The sequence below is a fragment of the Dermochelys coriacea genome, chromosome 10, assembly GCF_009764565.3.
Source record: "Dermochelys coriacea isolate rDerCor1 chromosome 10, rDerCor1.pri.v4, whole genome shotgun sequence".
Taxonomy (NCBI): domain Eukaryota; kingdom Metazoa; phylum Chordata; order Testudines; family Dermochelyidae; genus Dermochelys; species Dermochelys coriacea.
This window is the reverse complement of record NC_050077.1, coordinates 60182626-60200611: the sequence shown is the minus strand read 5'-3', so window position 1 is coordinate 60200611 and position 17986 is coordinate 60182626. Positions and strand designations below refer to the sequence as shown.

The window sequence follows — 17986 nt, the reverse complement described above, 5'->3', positions numbered from 1 at the left end:
TTCTCTGTATTTAAGAAGAATAGTAAAATTTTTGATTTGTCAGTAAAATAGCAGATATAATTCAGATATGTTGTAGAAAAAGTCTTTTTATAGTCCTTTTCTAGCCACACTTTAGCCTTTCTGAGTCTGTTTCTCTGGCTGTAAAATGGGAATAACAACTGTATAGGTTTTAATTAATCTGACTTATTTTCAGCTCTGCTGATGAAAGACACTATAAAAAGGGTTCTAATGTAATGACACATTCCTGTGCCACAAGAATAAAAGTATTGGACTCTGAGACAGAGTGCTCAAAGTTTAGGATCCTGCTAAAAATTGCAGTTTATTGTAGTTGACATTGATCTTGCTGGCATACCAAATCCTGTAGAGTAAACTGGGTATAACAGAGGGTTTCCTAAACAGCAAACAGATTGTATATAAGAAAAGTTCTCTTTTCTTGGGGGGGGGGGAGAGGGGGATAAAGTTTCTTATTTCCTTCTAAAATGTGTAAATTAGACTCCAATTTTTTGCTTACAGAATCCTGCTGTGTTCCTACAGCTCTGATTACCATTTGTTCAATTGCACTATGTTTTTACTAATAAGTAGTACAGCATGAGACATGACCCTCCTCTGTTTTGATATTGCTTCAGGTAGAAGATAAATGGTTTTTGTGACGAGAATAGATGCATCTCAACATGGACCATTTATCTGCCACAACAGTCATATATTTAAAGCAAAAAACAAAATACCAAACAACCCGCAGCCGCAAACTTACAAGGGTTTTTTTGTTATAGATCTTCTCAGCAGTAACCTACTGGATATTGCCTTTTTCTTGAACATCTATGGGTAGTTTTTGAGCGTGACAAGTGTCCTTGAACAGCCACAGCTTGGTGCTCTTAAACAGAGTATGTACTATTAGGAAAGTTTGGTTTAGGAGAAGCCACCTGGAGTCAGTGGCACATGTATGTAGAAATTTCTGGAAAGAGTATAAGGCAAGCAACCTTAGTCAGTCACAGGGGAGAAATCTGGTACATGCTTAAGTCCAACATGGTATTTGGTAGCACACCTCTGACAGCCCTAACAGGTACAGGTGTTACAGCCAGTTTAGAGTGGAATGAAAGGAGCAAAAAGATGCAGAGGGAAGAAAATTTATCTAGTTTTTAACACCAAGTAATAGGTGACAGATGTTGTGTCTGAAAATAATTTTTAAAAAAGTATTTTATGGCCAGCACACTCTCCTTCTTTTTAACCTATTTAATTTGTAACCAAATTTTCAGCTCTCAATATCTGGTAAAATAGTTCAGGGTTCTCTGTTTCTGCCTGTAACAGTCAGGGAGCATCTTTAAGAGCAGGTGCTATGTCTCCAAGCATAATTTAGGCTTCGTCCATTTAAGACCAGGAACACTGGAAATGTCTGCAGGAGGGATTGTTTGGAGCTGTCTGACTGAGGGAGTCAGACAACCAGCTAAGACTATACAACAAAAAGCCTGTGCTTCGGTGGAAAGATGGGGAATGGAAGAATGGCGTAGGGTTGGACTTGTCACAGTAGGAAGCAAGAGAGCTGGGAAAACAGTCAAAGGCTGGTGGAATAGAGATTTAGGGACAGGACAGAGGAGGAGTCCAGGAAGGGGTATCATCAGAAGAAAGAAGCAAGGGCAAAACAGTGTGGATGGCCATTCATATCTGATCATTTTACCCAGTTGGAAGCCAAGGGGGATATCTGCGTCAGTGTCTCTACTCCGGTTCATCCACTTTCTTCCCTTGGTGGTCCTCTGACCCTCAGCAGTGTTGGATCCCTGATATGATTTAGCCCTTTGGCTAAGACATGCGAGTCCTCCACCAGTTCTGGAGGGGCCAAAACAAGTCTAATGGACACAAAACCATCTTCTGGCCTTCCTCAGAACAGCTAGTTCTTCCCATGGTTGCTCAGGGTCCATCTTCACAGGGCCACACAATGTCTTCACTCAAGCTGGATTGCACTTCCTTTTCTATACCCCTACTATGCTCAGCAGTCCTTTTGCCCTGTTGGTAGAGGGCTGTAGAAGGAGATGGGGGCTTTTCCCATCTTTGCCAAAATCCCAGTTTGCTAAGTGAAAGGGTCAACTTCCCTCCATGCTATTTTGTCCAGGTTATTTTCTTCTGATTGTACCATCCTCAGGGTCTTTTGCTGTCCTGGCCCTAGGCACCTCCTAGGCTTTTTCAGTTCTGTTCAACCAGCTTTCCTGACCGTCTTATCAAGCTTATTATCATAGAAAGGCCAACTGTAGGTGATACCTCCATTCCTTACCTAGCCCACTGAGTCACAGACTTTTAAAATATGATCTTGAAAGTCACATGACCATCACCAATCCCCACATGGCACACCCTCCTGCCCTGTTTAGTTAGTAGTGTTGTTTACTAACAGACCACTTGAGTAGAGGCTGAGAATAGCATAAATGAGCTGTAGCTCACAAAAGCTTATGCTCAAATAAATTTGTTAGTCTCTAAGGTGTCACAAGTACTCCTTTTCTTTTTGCAGATACAGACTAACACGGCTGCTACTCTGAAACCATATTTTTTGTTATTTGTGCAAATAATGACCTTTAAATAGATGTACCGTATCAGGAGCATCCTGTGTAAGTGAGATAGGTTTTATTCCCCCATATATGTCCCGTGTGTGGGCTCAGTCAGGACTACAGTTCTATCACTTTATGATCAGCAGTGAAGGAGGCTTAAGAAATGGGTAAGAAATCACATAAATAAGTTATTTGCAGGGTTTTTTTTAATTTGTTTCCACAGAGATGCATTGGGAACTTAACTCATCTCAACCTACCACATGGTAAAGGATTTAAACTTTCTTTCATGGATCAGCCCTTAGTCTTGAACTTCTTTTATACTTTATCATTGAAGACACTGACTTCCCAAACCAAGTGTACTTATTGGATTAAAAGAAAAATAATTTTAGTAAAAAAAAGTGATTGGTACATTTTCTCCAATCTTATGTTCACTTTTACTATTTTGGTCTGTGGTGTGTAAAATGTCAGAACCAGCAGAATAAAAAGCACAATTCATTTCAGAATATTTTTTCTTTAAGTATTTGTTTTATTGTGAGTTTACAAAACAATTTACTTTAGTTTTATTTTTTTTTTCAGAGATATGCTTTCTCCTGAACTGCCAATCCTTACACTTTCTCATATTAAGGTACTGAAATCTGCAAATTTTGCTTGTTAATGGAGTTACTAGATAGATATGTCTACCATTCTAGAAACTGTACTGAGTGGCGAAAATCTATGGGTGTTTAAAGGAGAAATCTGGGAGATAAGACTCCTGGGTTCTATTTTTGCAAATTGCTGTGCTACTGACTTGCTAGGTGACCTTACACTAGTCACTTAGGCCTGGTCTACGCTAGAACATTGTCAGCTTACCTATGCCATTCGGATGTGAAAAATCCACAGCCCCAGAGCAGCATAGTTCAGCTGACCTAACCATCCGATGAAGTGAGCTGTAGCTCACGAAAGCTTATGCTCTAATAAATTTTTTAGTCTCTAAGGTGCCACAAGTACTCCTTTTCTTTTTGCGAATACAGACTAACACGGCTGCTACTCTGAAACCTAACCTCCAGTGCAGACAGTGCTAGCTCACCATAGTTACTGCCTCTCGGGGAGGGGGATTACCTATGTTGACAGGAGAACCCCTCCTTTCAGCATAGTTAGTGTCTACACTGAAGTGCTATAGCGATGCAGCTGTGCTGCTGTAGCATTTCAAGTGTAGACAAGCTTAGTTTCTGGGCCATATTTTACACCTATGTAAAATGGCACTATTATTTCAGTATGTGTAGCATTTTGAGATCCTTAGATTAAAGGTGACGTAAAATTTTATAATACTGCCTTTTTTTCTTAGACAAAATTTCTGTGTATTTCTTCTCTTGTCTGTGTAATGTTAATGGCAATACTATTATTTCAATTAAAGTTCTCTTAAAGAAGTTAACGTGAAAAATAACTGATATTATGAGAAGAAAATAATGGATAAGCAAGGCCAGGAACAAATGCAAAGACTCACTAGCCTCTTAAACTTCAGCTACATTGCATTCTTAGGGATTCAGCTAAAGTTTCCAGAGTGTTTCCTTTAAGAAAGACAGTAGCAAAGAAAGCTGATTCTTGGAGAATCTTAATTTGGGAGTAAGCTCTGAAAGTTAATCAGTAACTTTACTGCAGAAGGAAGATATAGCAAGACTAAAAATATGCTAATTCCATTGGTGATTTAGAAGGGGTGGTAAACGCTGTCAACAGCAATGTGTTAACTTGGAATTGTACTCATGATCCAAGTATATGATGGATTCAACTTGGTGTCTAGGTTGAATAATCTTGCTTATTTAGTTGTAGTACATTAGAAGTGTTTGTATATTAATGGCTCAGTAACAGTTGTGTACCTTATTTGTGCATACTCATGACTGCACATGCAAGTCAGTTTTGAGTGTGCAAATAAATAGGTGTTTAGTCACTTGTACATGCAAATACCAAGTCGGCACATACAGTAGCAGTAAAAACATTTGCAAATTAGACAAAAAAAGTTTTAGTTTCTTGGCTATCTCAGGCTCTGAAAATCAGACTGTTTAAAATATTCCTTTTGACTGTCATAGTTTGACCTCAGGAAAATGGAAAAATAGTTGTGCTAGAAAAAGTGTCATAGGCTATTATCATAAATATGATCCTGACTACTGAAACTTTTTTCCTAGCAACCAAATAAGAAATCTGGTTCCATGTCTACAGCTCAGAACAGACCACACTCTGGCAGTAAGGGAAAGAGAACAACTTCAAGGTACATTAATTGTAGACTGCATTTGTATTTATTTAAAATCTATACTCTGGTAATGAAATGAGAATAGTTTTAGTTGATTTTTATATTGATATACATCTATACAAATATACTTTGTGTCAGAAATGTCTTACAGTTTACTTATTCCTGTATCTGCTCTATGCTCGCCTAACAACTCTGACATCATAATCAAAAAGGCTGACAAAGGAGGTGCTGTCGTCATCGTGAATAGGTCGGAGTATGAACAAGAGGCTACTAGGCAGCTCTCCAACACCACTTTCTACAAGCCATTACCCTCTGATTCCACTGAGAGTTACCAAAAGAAACTACAGCATTTGCTCAAGAAACTCCCTGAAAAAGCACAAGAACAAATCCGCACAGACACACCCCTGGAGCCCCGACCTGGGGTATTCTATCTGCTACCCAAGATCCATAAACCTGGAAATCCTGGACGCCCCATCATCTCAGGCATTAGCACCCTGACAGCAGGATTGTCTGGCTATGTAGACTCCCTCCTCAGGCCCTTCGTTACCAGCACTCCCAGCTATCTTCGAGACACCACTGACTTCCTGAGGAAACTACAGTCCATTGGTGATCTTCCTAAAAACACCATCCTAGCCACTATGGATGTAGAAGCCCTCTACACCAACATTCCACACAAAGATGGACTACAAGCCGTCAGGAACAATATCCCCGATACTGTCACGGCTAACCTGGTGGCTGAACTTTGCGACTTTGTCCTCACCCATAACTATTTCACATTTGGGGACAAACGTATACCTTCAAATCAGCGGCACTGCGATGGGTACCCGCATGGCCCCACAGTATGCCAACATTTTTATGGCTGACTTAGAACAACGCTTCCTCAGCTCTCGTCCCCTAATGCCCCTACTCTATTTGCGCTACATTGATGACATCTTCATCATCTGGACCCATGGAAAAGAAGCTCTTGAGGAATTCCACCATGATTTCAACAATTTCCATCCCACCATCAACCTCAGCCTGGACCAGTCCACACAAGAGATCCACTTCCTGGACACTAGGGTGCTAATAAGCGATGGTCACATAAACACCACCCTATATCGGAAACCTACTGACTGCTATTCCTACCTACATGCCTCTAGCTTTCATCCAGATCATACCACTCGATCCATTGTCTACAGCCAAGCGCTACGATATAACCGCATTTGCTCCAACCCCTCAGACAGAGACAAACACCTACAAGATCTCTATCATGCATTCCTACAACTACAATACCCACCTGCTGAAGTGAAGAAACAGATTGACAGAGCCAGAAGAGTACCCAGAAGTCACCTACTACAGGACAGGCCCAACAAAGAAAACAACAGAACGCCATTAGCCATCGCCTTCAGCCCCCAACTAAAACCTCTCCAACGCATCATCAAGGATCTACAACCTATCCTGAAGGACGACCCATCACTCTCACAGATCTTGGGAGACAGACCAGTCCTTGCTTACAGACAGCCCCCCAATCTGAAGCAAATACTCACCAGCAAGCACACACCACACAACAGAACCACTAACCCAGGAACCTATCCTTGAAACAAAGCCCGTTGCCAACTCTGTTCACATATCTATTCAGGGGATACCATCATAGGGCCTAATCACATCAGCCACACTATCAGAGGCTCGTTCACCTGCGCATCTACCAATGTGATATATGCCATCATGTGCCAGCAATGCCCTTCTGCCATGTACATTGGCCAAACTGGACAGTCTCTACGTAAAAGAATGAATGGACACAAATCAGACGTCAAGAATTATAACATTCAAAAACCAGTTGGAGAACACTTCAATCTCTCTGGTCACTCGATCACAGACCTAAGAGTGGCTATACTTCAACAAAAAAGCTTCAAAAACAGACTCCAACGAGAGACTGCTGAATTGGAATTAATTTGCAAACTGGATACAATTAACTTAGGCTTGAATAGAGACTGGGAATGGATGAGTCATTACACAAAGTAAAACTATTTCCCCATGGTATTTCTCCCTCCCCCCTCCCCCCACTGTTCCTCTGATATTCTTGTTAACTGCTGGAATTAGCCTACCTTGCTTGTCACCATGAAAGGTTTTCCTCCTTTTCCCCCCCCTGCTGCTGGTGATGGCTTATCTTAAGTGATCACTCTCCTTACAGTGTGTATGATAAACTCATTGTTTCATGTTCTCTCTCTCTCTCTGTGTGTGTGTGTGTGTGTGTATATAAATCTCTCCTCTGCTTTTTCCACCAAATGCATCCGATGAAGTGAGCTGTAGCTCACGAAAGCTTATGCTCTAATAAATTTGTTAGTCTCTAAGGTGCCACGGGTACTCCTTTTCTTTTTATAAAGCAGCTGGAAATCTTTAATGAGCAGCCATGGTTAACACCACAGCAATGAAACTGTGCTTATCAAAAATTTAAAACAAAGGACTTGTCAAGGCTGTGATTTAAACTTTGTCTCAATGAATGAGGAATAAGCAGATCTTTACCTATTGGTTGTGGTTTGGAAAGCAGTCTACTAGAGGCACCTAGAATGAATGCGCTTGAGCACAGCAGTTCAGAGTCACTGAAGCTGAAAAAGTGGAAGAGTAAGGCCCATAGTTCCCGAAGGCATCTATCCACATATTTTAGTGTGCACATTACAGTGGTATCTGAGCTCAAGATTCACCAAGATGACAGACAAGAGGCAAAGGTAGGGGCAAAATTTCTAGGGTACTTTAATACTGTGAGAAGTTTTGATTGATGGAGGTAGGGAGAAAATTAATCTACTAGCCCTAATCTCTTTATAAAGTGCTGATGATATAGTATAAAACTTAGAAAGGGAGTGTAGTAGGGACCACTAGAGGCTAGCAGGCCTAGGGGGCAGGCCCAGGGCTCAACAGTCTGAGTCTTGGGATGGCCTTGCCAAGAAATATGAAGACCTAGAGTTCTCCCATCCCCTGGTGCTCCCTGGGTTGCCCTGGTCAGGTGGAGGGGGAAGGGTTGGGGACCCCAGGCCCTGCCTCTCCATCAGGTCCCAGCCGAAGGAGTGAGGAGAATCTCAGTTCCCTCTGGCAGGTACAAAAAACTAATCACCTCAGGACCACCTCCTTTTTCCTCCTGTTCTCACTTCAGTTTGTAGCACGGTCATGGCGCTTTGCTTCCTTCTCAGCAGCGGATTGCTCTCACAGTCTCAATAATTCAAATTGTCTGTTGGGTGTTCCCAGCTCATTTTCTAGTGCAGAGGTGGGCAAACTACAGCCTGCGGGCCACATCTAGCCTGTCCTGCCTGGCCCCTGACCTCCTGGGTGGGGAGGCTAGCCCCTGGCCCCTCCCCTGCTGTTCCCTCTCTCCCACAGCTTCAGTGCGCTGCCAACGTTCTGGCCCGTCACTCCTGCCAGGAAGCGCGGGCGGCGTGGCTGGCTTTGCCCAGGCGGAGGGGTTGCGAGCTCCTGCCGCTCTGAGCGGCATGGTAAGGGGGCAGGGAGGGGGGTTGGATAAGGGGCAGGTGGTTCCAGGGAGTGGTCAGGAGACAGGGAATGGGGCGGGTTAGATAGACGTGGGAGCCCGGGGGGCTGGTCAGGGATGTGGATGGGGTCGGGGCAGTCAGGGGACAGGCAACAGGGGGGGTTGGATCGGGGATGGGGTCCCGGGAGGGGCAGTTAGGGTCAGGGGGTCTCGGGAGGGGGCGGTCAGGGGACAAGGAGCAGAGGGGCTTGGATGGGTCAGGGGTTTTGAGGGGGCTGGGGCCAGGCCATTTGGGGAGGCACAGCCTTCCCTACCCGGCTCTCCATAGAGTTTCACAACACCGATGTTGCCCTCAGGCCAAAAAGTTTGCCCACCCCTGTTCTAGTGTCCACTTGCTCCTCCTTGAGAAGGGGCAAGAAAAAGGGGGTAAGGCCTTCGCTGCCCAGTTGCGTCTTTCCCAGAGTCCAGATTCTTCCACTGTAAATAAATCTCTTTGTCCCAGAAGCTACAGCTTTGCTACTTGCCTGCAGCCAGTCTCTCCTTCACTTTTCCCCTCCTTGCCTGTCAGTCTCCTTTTAAGCAGGCCATCCATTTGGAGCATGCTCTGCAGCTGCTGAAGAGCGGGGCCTTACCCCAATACTGCTCCTTTAGTCTTAGTGAGGGGTCTGTAAACCCCATCAGAGGGAGACAGGTGACATTTCAAGTCGTAGGAGAAGGACAAATAGCTTTTTTGATACAATGGAGGTGGGAGCAGAGTAAGGAGGATATCTCAGTAATCAAGGGATGAGATGGTAAATTTTAGCATATGTATAACAGAGGGAGGGGTGGACTTCAGTAGAATTAGATGAAACAGCAAGAGTCACTGGCTGTGAGGGGGAAAGAGTGAGAAGTCAAAGATGACACCAAGGTGTACTTGAGATGGAGGATAGCAGAGTTGTCAGGAATAGAAGAGCAGAGCAGGATTAATAAAAAAGATTAGCAGCTCAGTCTTGGGGGTGAGAGAATTTGATATAGTAGATGTGAAATAGGACAGGAAGCTGAAATCAGGACAAGCAAAATGGATTTGGAAATCTGAATTTAGAACAGATGAAGGTCACCAAAGAAGAAATAGTGAATGAGTACAACAGAATTCTGAAGGATGCCATTGCCAGCTGATTGTGAGGGGGAGTACATGGAGTGGCCATAAGAGATACCAGAGAAGAGGTCGGAAGGGAAGCAGGAGAGGACAGCGTTGCAGAAGCCAAGAGAGGAGAGAATGATCAACAGTCTCTAAGGCAGAAAACCAATGTAGATAATTATCCTAATCAAAAGAAACACTTTAGTTATAATTTTAAATATCTTAATAAAGCCTTCCCTTTCCAGGCTAAATAATTGCCGCTATTGCAGCCTCCTGTCACTAAGAAGATGGGAGTTTCTCTGCACACAATATGGCTGTCACACAGAATTTGACTCAAAGGGTTTTATTTCTTCTACAGCAGGGGTGGGCAAACTATGGTCAAGGAGCTGCATCTGGCCCTCCAGATGTTTTAATCTGACCCTCGAGATCCCACTGGAGAGCAGGGTCTGGGGCTTGCCCCACTCCGGCACTCCAGCTGGGGATCGGGGTCGGGGGCTTGCCTCACTCTGCACGGCTCCCAGAAACAGTGGCATGTCTCCCCCTCTGGCTCCTACACATAGGGGCAGCCAAGGGATTCTGCATGCTGCACCCACCCCCGCAGCTCCCACTGGCAGGGAACCATGGGCAATAAGAGCTGCAGGGGCGGTGTCTGTGGAGAAGGCAGCGCACAGAGCTGTCTGGCAGTGCCTTTGCATAAGAGCCGGAGAGGGGACATGCTGCTGCTTCTGGGAGCTGCTTGAGTCAAGTGCCGCCCAGAGCCTGCACCCCTGACCCTTTCTACACCCTTGCCCCAGCCCTCATCCCCCTCCCGCCCTCCAAACCTCTCGGTCCCAGCCTGAAGCACCTTCCTGCACTCCCAACCCCTCATCCCCAGCCCCACCCCAGAGCCTGCACCCCCCAGACAGAGCCCTGACCCCCACCCGCGCACCTCAACACCCTGCCCCATTCAGGAGCCCCCTGCCACACCCTGAACTCCTCATATCTGGCCCCACCCCAGAGCCTGCACTCCCAGCTGGAGCCCTCACCCCAGCACCCAATTTTATGAGCATTCTTGGTCCACCATACAACTTCTACCCAGATGTGGCCCTCGGATCAAAAAGTTTGCCCATCCTTATTCTGCAGTGACTTGGACGTGAAGGCCAATAGATGATACTTGTTGCTGCCAGTTTGAACCTAATATGAACGTAGGAAATATATTTTCATAAATGGAACAAATTTGGCATTTATATCTTTTTTACTAATGTAAAAGATGAAGGTAATAGCAGACTGCAGATAGCTAAATGGTTTTGTACAATTATAAATGACTGCCATTTAACTATTTTTGTAGCTTATTTGGAATATCATAAATTCAGTCTAGAAATTTCTTATTTTGTAATTTTAGTGCAAAACTAAGAAGCATTGATATACAAGCTGCTGCTGATGTTGCCGTCCTGGAGGACTTCACAGATTTTTCTCTTGCAAAGACAATTAGCAAAATTGAAGGAAAACTGGAGGAAGGAGACTTGCTTGAAAGTCTAAATGATGATATTATTCCAAGTGTAGGAAATGAAATTGGAACAGGTAGGTTCCTATAGCTATGCATTTTCTTATCCTTGGTTCCTTACTGTTAGGATCTTCTGAAAAACTCTATATTTTATCATTTCTGTATTGATTATAGGAGAAAGTTCTATAACTCTTAAATTATGTTCAGATTTCTGCTCTGGAGAGTGGGTGAGGGGAACAAGATGGGACTTTTTTCTTTTTGTATTCCCAGATCACATACAAATAAACATGGAAAGAATGGGTTGATGTCCCCACTCCACTGGAAACCTAGCTTACCTTTGTTCTTTAGCAGTGCATCAGCCCCTTTTGGAAGGAGGTCATATGAGTTATTTTGGACAAAATTGTGACTTTAGATCAGTGCATAACTTTTTTTAACTTCATTGGGAGTTGCAAATATGTACCCAAGGGCAGGATTTGGTTTTAAGGCTGTATTTCCATAAGATAAAAATCCTTTCACAGCCTTTGTCTTTAGGGCTAAATCCTTTCATCAGATCCAGGCTGTGGATCTTGGGTAAGTAGCTTATGAAGTAATGTTTTAGCTACAATGCTTAAATGAGGAACCTTTCGATCCTTTTTCACTCCAAATGGTGCTTTTACACTGGGCGTAGAAATAACTAGAATATGAGAAGGGATTGTAGCATTTTGTCAGTGAAGCTAAAGGCATGATGCACACCTGCCTTTTTGGCTGTGGTATGACAAGCTGGTAGAGTTATGAAATCGTTTATGTGGAGTCTATGACAGGGTGCACTCACCTCGCATGGGCACCTCCTGTCAGCTGTGTGTGATTCTGCACTTTTTCCTGGTGCTGCCTGCAAGTTGTTGACCTTTGCAGGCACGTCTTCGGAGGGCTGGCTCACTAACTAAGTCACGCACAGTCTGAAATGAACTAATCCCTTCTGGGGTGACAAAGGTCCAACAAGGACTATCGCTGTGTCCTTTTTGGTGTCTACACTCCTGTCTCTGAGCAGTTCTAAGCCCCTTCTGGGCTAGCTTGAAGCCTATCCCTGCCCTGTTATGGAGCACTACCCCTAGTTCTTTCTCCCTGGAGACTCTCTGTCCTCAACAGTTGTCTGGTGTTCCAGCTCTCAAGCCAGGTCACTCCTTAACTTCAGTCCCCTTCTGGGGGTGGGTGGTAACCAAGAGTTCACCAGACAGTCTGTCTGGCCTTATCAAGGTCTTCAGCCCTGTCCCTGAGCCCTTTAAATTCCAGCCCTTTGCTTGGGCCTGTAAACGAAACTTGTGCCCTTCTTGAGGATTTGGCCACTTCACTAGTGGCCGGTGGGGGAACCCGAGCTTGTTTACTACTCTGGGTCCCAATCCAGGGAGCCTATAAACAATAGCCACATACCACTGCCTCTTCTTCACTGCTGCTATTCCCTGAGCCTCTTCCCACATAGCCCCTTTCTCTTCACCCTTACCTTGGGGCTGGACTCCTCTTCTTCTCTCCTCTCCTCCTCCTCAACTCCTCTTCTTTCTCATTAAATACCAGTGCCACCAGAACTCATTTTCTGGTTCTCACGTGAGCTCCAGAAAAGAGCACCCTTTCTTGCTCTGCTGGTCCCAGCCAGGCACTGAGGTGCTTAGGCCCTACGGCTACTTTTAACTGAGCCTGCTGCGCTCTGATTGGCTACTTCTCTGCAGTTTTTCTAGGCAGGCCTAAAGGCTCCATCTTTGCAGTAGTAGAACCACGAGGCCTCCAACAGGGGGCCTCAAAGGGCCTGATACACCCCGTCACATAGTCCCATCGTGTGAAAGGAAGTGTGAAGTTAGAGGCTTATTACATTGTCAAAATGCTATGGTGTTGGTGTCTAATTGCATGGTGATAACAATCAATACTTGACAGAGGATTCAAGGTAGGAGTTGCTTGATCTTCAGCCTTTTGTGATTTGTATGAGACACTTTGGGAATACCTATCAAGGAGAATCTATGTGAAACTCTCAGATTATTTGTTTTGTGACTCTGAGTTCTCAGCTAAAATACAAGTGTGCTGTGGAGAATATTAGAACCATCTGCTAGATAAATTCAGGATGGAGAAAGGGATTAATTTAGTGTCTGGCAATGGAAACAAGGCATCTTGAACTAACACCACATGGTTATTTAGCCTGAGAGAGTTATTGATTGAACTGTCTGTTTGAGCATTGGAGACTGTTTCCTATAACCAGATTTGGAGGATGAAAAAGACCTTGGACTGATTTCTGCTTCTCAGATCATCCTCAGACAGTTGGAATACATGCCTGAATGTCTCCTAGATACCAGAATTTAGCAGTTAATGTTCTAAATAGGCCAGTACAGATGGAATCATTGTTGACAGACAAGAGAGAGGTTACTGGGTTCACAATAAATGGATTATCACTGGCCCAAAAATCTCATGTAAATAACATAGTGAGGTAATGGTCTGTTCCATTCTGCTAGAATAGTGGCTTGTCTGTGGTTTGAGGTGTCAGTTCCATCCACCCAGCCCCCACAAAATTACCTCCACAAAAACCAGTTACTCAAGCTTTAAGCGGGGATGGGTGAATTTCACTGTAACTGAACAAAAAACCCTCAGCACTTACTGCTTGAAAGCTAGATGGATCAAGAGTAATGGAACATAGAGCCATTTGCCTATTTAAAATCCAGCCAAAATTGATAGTAGTAACTATCCGACAGCCATTGCACTGGCCTATGTGAAATGATTTGGTGATCCCAGTTCAGTTCTGTATCACAGATACCATCCTCAGAGTAGATAGCCTTAATGGCAGTCAGTCACAGTAGACGGGCTTTGGGTTGAATCTGCATGAAGACTGCACTACCTTTTCACTTTCAGTTGTGGTTCCTTAAGACACATTGTCATGACAGTTTTGGGGAAGCTGGCACTTCCTATCCAATCTCTCTACCTGTGCTGTGGATCAGCATAGAGATGCCATGTCCACAGTTATCAGTTTTTTACATTTTAAGTGTGCAGAATTTAGTAAGTCTTTAAAAAAAAAAAGCTATCCACAATTTGGTCTAAGAATAAGCAACTTGCATGAAAATTTTATTTGGAAATTAGTTTTTTGCATAATTGTGTTAAAAAGTATGTATGGTGTATTTTGTAAACAAGTCTACAGTTGACAACAATTTGTTCCTAACGTGATCCAGTTTGAATCAAAGCAAATAACAATCAGTCATATTTCATAGAAGTATTTATAAGTTAAGGGTATTAAATGTGACTATTTAAATTCACAGAAGCCCAGATCAGATTTCTTAAGGCAAAGCTGCATGTTACGCAGGAGGAGCTGGATAGTATAGTACGTGAATGTAGTAAAAAGGTAAGAAATGAGTGTTCTTATTCAGTAGAGACTGAATCTGTTCCCCTTCCATTTAACCCTGTCATTAATTAGGCTATATTAGGATACATAGTGGGATGCTATAGCTTCAGTTATTAGAGAGTGAGGGTTCTACATAATGCTTTTTTTTTCTCTTTATGAACCCAGAGCTTACAATATTGTTTTCTGTGTTTCATACATATTTAATCTTTAGTCTAAAGATTTAAAAGTATAATTTTCAAAAAATGCATATGATGTTTTAAACCATCATATTCTGTGTGATCCAATTTATAGGCAAGGAGCAGTTTTCAAAACAGAATGTGGCTGTTCTGAAAACAAAACAAAAATCTGAACCTGAACACTGTCCTGTCTTCCTTTCAAGATTAGACTTACTGCACTACTTTGTACTTTGAGCTATTCCTTAAGGCAATTAAGAATGTAAAGTTAATGCAGCTTCCCACTTATAAAATGTTTTAACACAGAGAACATATTACACTTGTACTGCGTGATATATACTGACTGACTGTCCATTTCTGGTGCTATTTAAGGTGTTGGAAGGTGCAAAACCCTAAATGGTTTTGGGGCTAGTTTACCTTAGAGACCTCCTCTCTCCCAGTGCAATTCTGTGATAGCTGTGATAACTGAGGTTCTTCAATTGGTTGTAGACAAATATTCCACTCAGATGCATGCATGCCCAGTGTACTGAAACTGGATAACTTTGCTTAGCAGTACCTGTCAGGGCGGTGGTTGCATTATTTGGCTCTTGTAGCAGCCTCTCCTATGTCTATATAAGGTCAGTGGCACTTAGACCCCCCTCCGTTCCTTCTCACTGCCCACAGCTTGTGTTGGAGCTTCCCATGCAGATTTTACATGACAACAGTGAGATTATCTGTAAATAGTTAATTCGTAGTATCCTTGTAGTTAGTGTAAGACTTGCTTCCCTTTATAATGTTACACGATACTGTGCCCTCACCAGGAATTAAGGACTGCCCTTTGTTTGGGGTGGCTATCCCCCAAAGTGATCCTCCATATGTAATGTTTGCTGTGTCTAGGAGAGGGGCATGTAAAGGAAAAGTTCTTCATTTGTCGCTTCTTTAAGGAAAGGATTCAGGTTGCTCAGGACTTATGTTTAAAATAGCACTGCATGGAACATGCCATGAAGCTAGTTTTGGCCCTGGGGCCCTTTGCAGATCACCAGGCCTGTCAGTCTTCTGAGCGGGTGCAGACCCTTGATAGACTGCCAGATCCAGATTCTTCTCCTTGGAGAGGACGACTCCGGTCCCCTTCCCCTGTTGCCCTGAGGAGGAGAATTCCATTAAAACTAATCAGAGTCATTCCAATGCTCAGAGAGATTCTTTCTCCTTTTCTTGGAGGAGTGCTATTCTGGCCATCCTCATTGGTCCTCTGTTTGAGCCATTAGCAACTTGATCCATTGTCTCTCTTTTCCTAAAAGACAGTCGTTCTTGTTGCTGTAACTTCCACAAGAAGAGTCAGTGAAATGCAGGCCCTTATGGCAAAGCCTCCCATACATAGTTCTTCTAAGACAAAGTTTTCTTGAGGCTACATCCAAAGTTTTTGTCCAGAGTAGTTTCACCTTAACCAGGTTATTTATTTTCCTGTATTTTCCTAAGCCGCACTCAAATGCAGATGAACAGCAGCTTCATATGTTAGATCTGAGGTGGTGCCTAGTGTTCTTTCAGGAAAAGACCAAATCATTTATTCATCAAGTTGGCTTTTTGTCTCTTATGTGGATGGGATGGAAGGACAGGTGGCCTCTGTGCAGACAGTTGCCAGGTGGATAACTTCCTGCATTACTACAGCTTATGAAGTAGCTCAGACCATGCCCCCACAGATGTTATAGGGTTATTCAACAAGGCCTCAGGCTACATCGATTACCTTTGTCAGCAATGTTTCAATATTGAATATTTGTAGGACTGCAACATGGTCTTCTGTACATACTTTTGAGAAACATTATGCGATTACTATGGCATCAAGTCAGATACAAACTTTGGGAAGGCAGTTCTGCAGTAACTATTTCAGTAGACTCGGAGCCCCACTTCCTACTAGACAAGTGAAATACATGTCTGCAACCACTAAAAGAAAAAAATACTGTTACTGTTCTTCAAGATGTGGGTGGGGGTGCAGGGTCTGGGAGAGAGTTAGGGTGCGGGAGAGGGTTCCAATCCTGGGCAGGGAGTTCAGGGTGTGGACTCTGGCCAGGAGGCGCTTACCTCAGGCAGGTCCTGGTAGGCGGTACAGCAGGACTAAGGCAGACTCCCTGCCTGCCCTGGCTCCGCGCTGCTCCCGGAAGTAGCTGGCATGTCCAGCCCCTAGGTGGAGGTGTGGCCAGGCAGTTCTGAATGGTGCATGCTGCCAGTGCCCGCAGGCACCATCCCTGCAGCTCCCATTGGCCATGGTTCCTGGCCAATGGGAGCTGCGGATCTGGCGCTTGAGGTGGGGGCAGCATGAAGAGCTTCTCTGGCCACCCCTGTGTCCCTGCACTTCCCCACCGTCCCCAGGGTCCGCAGGTACATGCCGGCCACTTCCATGAGCTGTGTGGTGCTAAGGCAGGCAGGGAGCCTGCCTTAGTGCCACTGTGCTGCCAACCAGACTTTTAATGGCCCAGTCAGCAGTGCTGACCGGAGCCGCCAGGATCCCTTTTCGACCGGGCATTATGGTTGAAAACTGGATGCCTGACAACCCTATGTATAAGTAGCATACTGGATATCATTAACATGTATCATTTTTACTGTTTGTTGAATTTTGGGATATAGAAAAAGGCCGATTTCCTCCCAAAGAGGTTCATGTTAGTGGGTTTTTTTTTGTTTTTGTTTTGTTTTCAGGGATATGGGGCAGTTTTATTCTCTTAAAAGTTGAAGAAACTTTCTCCTCAAAAACTTTTGGATGTGACTTGATTTTTTTTCCAAATCTTTTTACTTGTCTGTATTAACACTGATTTATAAGACAATATTCAAGATATTTCATGTTCTGAAAGGAAAAATGATTGATTTCTAAATCATAAAATTATTTAAAATAGGGATGTAATTTGGTAAATAGGACATGAAAATTCAGCTGTTGCTGTATACCACTTGATTTTAAAATAAACATGAATTTGGGTACTTGAGGTATCCAAGAATATGAGCTGTGATTGTATCTCAGAAATCATTGATCTCACTAAAAGTTGGGAACTGGTTATTTTTTTGTAATTCTGATGAAAATTCAGAGTATCCACCCTTTCTTTCTCCTTAGTGAGTTTTTTTAAACATTTATTTATATACATTCTCACAAGTATGTTACTATTCTGAATTTAGATTGTAGAACATCTGCATGGCTTTACTATATACATTATTCTATAGTGGGTGGGCAAACTTTTTGGCCCAAGGGCCACATAGGGGTGCGAAACTGTATGGAGGGCCAGGGAGGGAAGGCTGTGCCTCCCCAAACAGCCTGCCCCCGCCCTCTGACTGCCTCCCTCAGAACCCCCCACCCATCCAACCCCTCCCCACTCCTTGTCCCCTGACTGCCCCCTCCCGAGACCCCCACCCATAACTGCCCCCCGGGATCCCCCGAGTCTAACCTCCCCCTGTTCCCCATCCCCTGCCCCCCCCGAACCTCTGCCCCATCCAATCATCTCCTGCTCCCTGTACCCTGACTTCCCCCTGGGACCCCCTGGCCCTTACCCAACCCCTCACCATGCTGCTGCAGGAACGCGCAGCCCAGAGCGCTGCCCGTGTGGCGGTGTGGCTGCAGGGATGGGGGGACAGCAGGGGAGGGGCTGGGGGCTAGCCTCCCCAGCCAGGCACTCAGGGGTCGGGCAGGCTGTAG

The 17986-nt window shown here is 44.2% G+C and overlaps 1 protein-coding gene across 7 annotated transcripts in view; it reads left to right on the top strand.

Moving 5' to 3' along the window:
• The window catches only part of TEX9 (testis expressed 9), a 43526-nt gene that overhangs the window by 12407 nt on the left and 13133 nt on the right, over nt 1-17986 (top strand). For 4 of the 7 annotated variants that reach the window (XM_038420110.2, XM_038420112.2, XM_043494502.1 and 1 more), the window contains 4 exons: nt 3108-3156; nt 4691-4773; nt 10714-10892; nt 14082-14164. In XM_038420110.2, the coding sequence (XP_038276038.1) occupies nt 3108-3156; nt 4691-4773; nt 10714-10892; nt 14082-14164 (394 nt within the window). Of the gene's footprint in view, nt 1-2529; nt 2699-2754; nt 2795-2856; nt 2984-3107; nt 3157-4690; nt 4774-10713; nt 10893-14081; nt 14165-17986 lie in introns of those variants that run through there. The other 3 variants (XM_038420113.2, XM_043494503.1, XM_043494504.1) reach the window with 3 other exon arrangements.